The sequence below is a fragment of the Lactuca virosa genome, chromosome 7, assembly GCF_052849685.1.
Source record: "Lactuca virosa cultivar CGN04683 chromosome 7, Lactuca_virosa_CGN04683_v6, whole genome shotgun sequence".
Classification (NCBI taxonomy): Eukaryota; Viridiplantae; Streptophyta; class Magnoliopsida; order Asterales; family Asteraceae; genus Lactuca; species Lactuca virosa.
Genome location: NC_136432.1, coordinates 148,618,446 through 148,624,776, shown reverse-complemented (window position 1 = coordinate 148,624,776; position 6,331 = coordinate 148,618,446). Strand labels below are relative to the sequence as shown.

The 6,331-nt window shown below is 31.8% G+C and overlaps 1 protein-coding gene across 1 annotated transcript; it reads right to left on the bottom strand.

Annotated features, from left to right (window-relative positions):
- Nucleotides 1–1,950: 1,950 nt before the first annotated feature.
- LOC145123261 (polygalacturonase At1g48100-like) lies at nucleotides 1,951–5,599 on the bottom strand. Its single transcript, XM_079058485.1, has 6 exons — nucleotides 4,990–5,599; nucleotides 4,725–4,892; nucleotides 3,840–3,884; nucleotides 3,525–3,732; nucleotides 3,357–3,438; nucleotides 1,951–2,621 (listed from the first exon to the last, which is right to left on the bottom strand). Exons 1-6 carry the CDS (start codon nucleotides 5,326–5,328, stop codon nucleotides 2,120–2,122), a joined length of 1,344 nt encoding a protein of 447 aa, XP_078914611.1. The 5' UTR covers nucleotides 5,329–5,599; the 3' UTR covers nucleotides 1,951–2,119.
- Between the last annotated feature and the right edge of the window lie 732 nt (nucleotides 5,600–6,331).

The window sequence follows — 6,331 nt, the reverse complement described above, 5'->3', positions numbered from 1 at the left end:
TCCCGGTGAAGTGCAACCCAAATGGACCATGCTACTCTCGGGTCAAATACATATCAAATATAGTGATGGAGTTAGACACCTTATCCAACACATCCATCCATGCAAATAGATCACGTTGCATGTAGGTTGCAGTTTTGTACATATTGCATAATATTTTTTACTTTTTCATTTTATTTTTCTCTCGTTTTCTGCATCAAAATTTTTTCAAAACCAAAAAGATTATCTTTCTATTCTGTTTTTAATATTCTTGCATCTCAATTTTTGCATTACATAATTTTCAAAAAAAAACACAAAAAACACAAAAAAAAACAAAACAAATTTTATTCTATGTTTGTTCTGATCCATTCCAAAGCATCCAAATCTTCTTAAAACAGTTGAGTTGGTAAGTGAGTCGTATGCCTTGAGACTAGACTTGCTCTTTTTATCGAAAATCTTAAAGCAAGCTAATCACACAAGAACACAACTCCCGAAGCTACTCGTGCAAAACAGAAAATGAAAAGGTTTTCAACATCGGAGCATAATGACAAGTATGAGTCAACCTTTGTGATACGTGACTGGTCTTATGAATAGTAAATGCTCAATTGGACCCAAAATGCCAAATTCAAGAAATCATAAAACGAATATAAAATTTCAGTGACCTGAGTCTCCCAACACTCTAAAAAGTCTTTTTTTCCTATTCCCTTTTAAATACTCTGTTTGGGGACATAGTTTCCAACTATACTTACGGGCCTTTGCGTGTTGACAACAGTCCCCCGAAAAAATGTCTTAGAAGCCCCTCACGGTAATAGACCGTGAGATGTTCCAACAATAGGAAAATCAAGGACGAAAATATAAAGAAATAAGCCTAGCAAATAAACTAAAAAGAGTATTATGTGTTGTCTTAGCTTTTAATTAATATGTTATTTTGTATTATGAGACATTAATTGTCATTTAATAGAAACATTTGTGAACCTATAAAAAAAATATTTTTTAAAAACTCTAAAAACTATGACATGCCAAATGTGTGTCGTAAATGCATGTTGTAAGTTTATGACACGCAAATGCGCGTCCTCTTCATTTATGACAGGGGCTTTAATGACACGCAATGTGTGTTGTGAAGACATTTCATAAATGTGTGTCGTAAGCTTATGACACGCAAATATGTGTCATTTTCCATTTTGACAGGGAGGATTTAATGACACGCAAATGCATGTCATTAAATCCTCCCTGTCAAAAAGGAAATGGACACACATTTACGTGTCATAAGCTTACGCCATGTATTTATGACATGCGTTCACAACACACATTGTGTGTCATTAAATCCCCTGTATCCTTTTATAACACACAATGCGTGTCATAAAATGCTTTTTTTCTACTAGTGTCAAGAATTAAATTTTTATGAATAATCTATTTGCATCAAGTTAATATTGGTGTGACCCTTGAAGATCATATATTATTAGCAATATCATTCTAACATTATTATTTAGTTTATCAAGCGGTGTTTCAAGTACTACGTAAAAATTGGTGTTTCTACCTTTTGATGGCTTAATGTTCGAAAGTAATAATAATAATAATAATAATAATAATAATAATAATAATAATAATAACAACAACAACAACGGTGGATAGACTAACCAAAGTCAGGTGAAGTAACCAACCCAAGGAACAGTACCCTGCTCAGGTACTGTTCCTAAGAATTGTCCATCCTTAATATATATATATATATATATATATATATATATATATATATATATATATATATATATATATATATATATATATATATAGTTAGTTTGCATCCTAATGTGCTCCATCTTTATCAATAAAACAAAAGTTGTAATTGTTATCCTGACTAAGTCGTAATCTCAGTCATATGTTACATGAAACATTACACAAGATTGTCATATCATGTAGTGTATGCAACTATGCATTTTGTGACAAATGTACCTATAAATCCTCTTATGCAACATGGATAAAAACATGTTTCATTATATTCAATAAATTTTACAATAGTAAGGGGATAAACTTTTCTTGCCCATATTGACACATTCTATAACACACAACACCCAAAATAACATATTTAAACTCAAGATTTCAAAGTTTCTATAAGTAAGTTTCAACACCTTACCCAATCTGATGTTCAACATTGATCTACATCAGCTGTAGGAAGGGATACAGGGTTGCCCTCCAACAAACAAAAAATTGGTGGAACAGTTAGAGTCTGAAGATCCCCATATGCATTCCAACAAAAAGGACTCGACATAATCTGGCCTTGAGAAGGCCATAATTCCACTTCGGAAAATGTTAGGTTTCTACATGGTACACTGTCACTACACCCCAAATGCATGGCTGGACTTCTAACATCATAAGTTCCTCTAATTCTCTCGTAAACTATGTCTGATATGCTCACTGCTGAAGTCTGGTTCGGACACAATTTTGTTTGGCAATAGTATTGGTCGATCATGATCGGGTTTCGAACAGTATCCATATGGATGTTGATGAATCGTACATTTGACACTGAACCTAATCCTCCTTGCCATGTCTTGATTCGGACACCGTTGTCTGAATGCTTTATGACTGAATCTGTAACTACTATGTTTGATACACATGCTCGTGAGTTACGCATCCCAAGACTACCAATGCTGCAACATGAACATGATCAGGAAAAAGACACAACCATGATTATTTATTTGTAACATTTGTTTAAAAGACTTGTCATTGTGGCCCGGAAAAAGGTTGGGTCGTGCAGATCACTCGGGTTATTGTAGATCAAGGATAATCAAGATAGAACTTATGGATATCTCGTTCGGCCTTGTAAACGTGGTCCAATTTTATTTTTAGATCAACATGTGCACCTATATTGTAATTACTGCATTTGTTTACCATGAAACTTGAATCTTCATCTAAGAACAACATCTAAAAATGTTGTAGAGCTCTATATGAATTATAATAATGGTCAAGTAGGCTACCAATATTGTTTATTTATATGGTACACTTTTAAGTATAGGATGGTGAGTTGATTTGCATTAAATTTCATTTTTATGATAAGATATACAAAATTAAATAATTGGGTAAAATGAAATTGGTTTGAAAGAGTCGAAACCCATCCAAGGTATTCAAATTCAATTTTTTTTTATTAATATCATTTTCTTGAAAGTGTTGGTTATTATTATAATAATATGCAATTCGTAATAAAATGTAATGTATTATTTATTTATTTGATTATAATATAAATGAGATGCTGTTTGTGGATAGACCAACCCGACCCGCATTTTAACATGTCATTGGACGAATGTAGTAACTAGTTGAATATTTGAAGGGCATTCTATATGCTTTATGGGTTTAAACTAAAAGTGGGGACTTTTAGGAATGTTCACCTTATCCCATGGCTTGGACCACATGTTATGTTCTTTATGTCTACATCATAACTCCCTGCCCCAATTGACACACAATCATCACCTGCATATTAAACAAATCTCAATAAAAGAATTAATATTATTTGATTTTTAGGTTGATGGTATTTGATCGGTTTTCAATATTCTTACCATTGGATATAAGTGAGTTGTATATCTTCACATCGTTTGTGTTCTCGATATGGATTCCATCAGTGTTGGGGCTTAGAGATGGAGCTTTAATATTCAACGAATCTATGTATACGCCATGGCACCCATCGAAACGGAAGTTGAATTGTGGGCTATTCTTCACTTTAATTCCTTTTACTGTTATATTTGTGCTCATGAAAAATCTAATAGCCTGCATTTGCATTTAAAAGTATTGATCGTTGTTATGTAACTAAATGACCTGTAGATATCAGTTAAATACTAATTAAATTGAAGTGTGTGTTTAGACGTTAGACTTACAACAGGACTGTCACAAGGACCAGGTAGAGTTGTTCCGTTTGGTCCCTGCCAAATTATTCGTAAGGTTGTTAGTGTCAAGTTACATCCATTTTGTTAATTCAGGTACCTAATCAACATATTAACATTTTATTAACAAAAATAAACATAAGAATATAAATTGATGACATTTTAAAATAAACCTAGCGTTGGCATTTGAAAGTTACAATGTGGCCTTTGTTATAGACTTGTTGCCTTTTTGTATATCTTTTTGCAGTCTTTTTATATTTAAAATAAATTGATCTAGAAAAAACACTATATATATATATATATATATATATATATATATATATATATATATATATATATATATATATATATATATATATATATATATATATATGGTGAGGTTCAATAGAGAACCATAATTAACCAAGGAACCAATCTTTTTTTTTAACTTTTAGAACTTATTTTTTATCAAAAATAAAAACTAAAAATACAGAAATTCATAACTTTTTATCATTTTTCCAATGATATCAAATTCGATTTTTTTTTACGTCAAATTCACAATGTGAATCTTTGAAAATTCACAATGTGAATCCGAAAAATATTTTTCACATTCACAATGTTAATATATGAATTTAGATATTTTTCGATTTTTTTTTTCGATAAAGAATAAGCTCTAAAAATTGAAAAAATGATTTGGTTCCTTAAAGAACCAATAATTATGGTTCAACTTTTCCATATATATATATATATATATATATATATATATATATATATATATATATATATATATATATATATATATATATATAAAAAGTATAATTAAATAAAAACAATAATATACTTTTTCTAATATATAACCGAGGCAATATAAAATATAACACTATATATAAACAATCATACTTTGTGAGGTTTGCAAGGAAGATTCCACCACTTTTCTCCTTTTCCATCAATAACTCCACCACCTTGTAGAGACATGCCATTTACCCTATAAAACACCAGCCATTGTCTCATGCTATTACCTTTCCGCCACGAACTTGGTCCATCTGGTGCCGTAATTGTCCCTTCAATCTTCACAAACACGATCCAAAAAAAAAAAACATTATTAATTAACTCAAAAACCCATCATGCATCAACAATCAAGGCATGGAAATTTTCACATGATTACCTGAAACACAACCCTATTCCCACAACTTCCAGTGAAAATGGTAGATTGTATCAAGAAAGTATAATGCTTTGGAACAAGAAGGATCGTGGGTTCGTCGTTTTGACAAGCTGAATCCCACGCCATTTTGAAAGCTTGTGTGTCATCCGTCACCCCATCACCTACGGACCCGAACGACCTCACATCAAGAACATGTAAATACTGATTCTTGGGGATCATTGCTGGTTCCGGAGAAGGAGATGGTGATGGGGAAATGTGATCGAGTGATCGGGAGTTAACAGAACTAAAATGGACGTAAAGGGGGAAGAAAAAGAGGAGAAAAGTGCAGAAAGATAGTCCCATGGATAGTGAGTTATAACTAGAAGAAGAAGTTGGTTTATGGTTATATAGGACAAAAAAAGTGAATGTTGACAAAAGGAATCCAACTTCTATAGCACTCTATGAAATCATGTGTTCAAAGAATCAGACCTGATCTTTGGGTGGAAAGTTGTAGGGTTTCGTAGGGTTTATGACAAATGAGGGAAGCCGAAAGAAGGTGTTGCTTGATGGGTAAGACTTTTGGTGGTGTGAGTGACCACAATCGGCACTAGGTTACTTATAGCAGCACCAAGAAGCAAGTTGTATAATCAGTTGAACAAGGGATACACAGGAAGTAGAGGCTTCTTCTCTTTATTTATATTTATATATTTATATATGTGGAGTAGCTTTAAGTGGAAGTGTGGCTTAAAGTTATAAAAAATTTCAACCTTAGCGGCTTAACCGACCATCCATCTCTTAATATTTTGTGCATATAACTCAGGGTTTAATGCATGTTTTTTTATTAATTTATGCTAATAAAATAGACTTGAATTTATACAAAATTTTATTTTATATTTTTATATCAAATATGCATGGATAAATTTGTGAAATTTTGGTAACCACTTAATTAAATAGTTAAATGTGGTTAAATAATTTGTATGAAAATTTATATCATAAAACATGGTTGAATAAATATGTATTCAACCTTATAGCTAGCAAACGAGGTTTGATTCTAATAGCACAACTTTTAGTCTAGATGTGATATCGATCAAATCATAAAAAAAGGATTTCTCATACCGTGAGTCCGTGATACAAGAAAAAAGGACCAACAGTTGGGTCAAATTTCCACTATTATCTGCCGGGGTTCAAAATTACAGAGTTTTACTAATGCAAATATCACAAAATTGGAGAATTTCCAAATGCTGTTTTAGGTATAATATTAAACTGTGGTCGAAACTACACAACTTGCAGTGTGCTAAATATGAGAGTATAAGGCCTACTGCCATATTGAAATACAGGGTAGTGCTTTTCTTTTTACAATATGTAT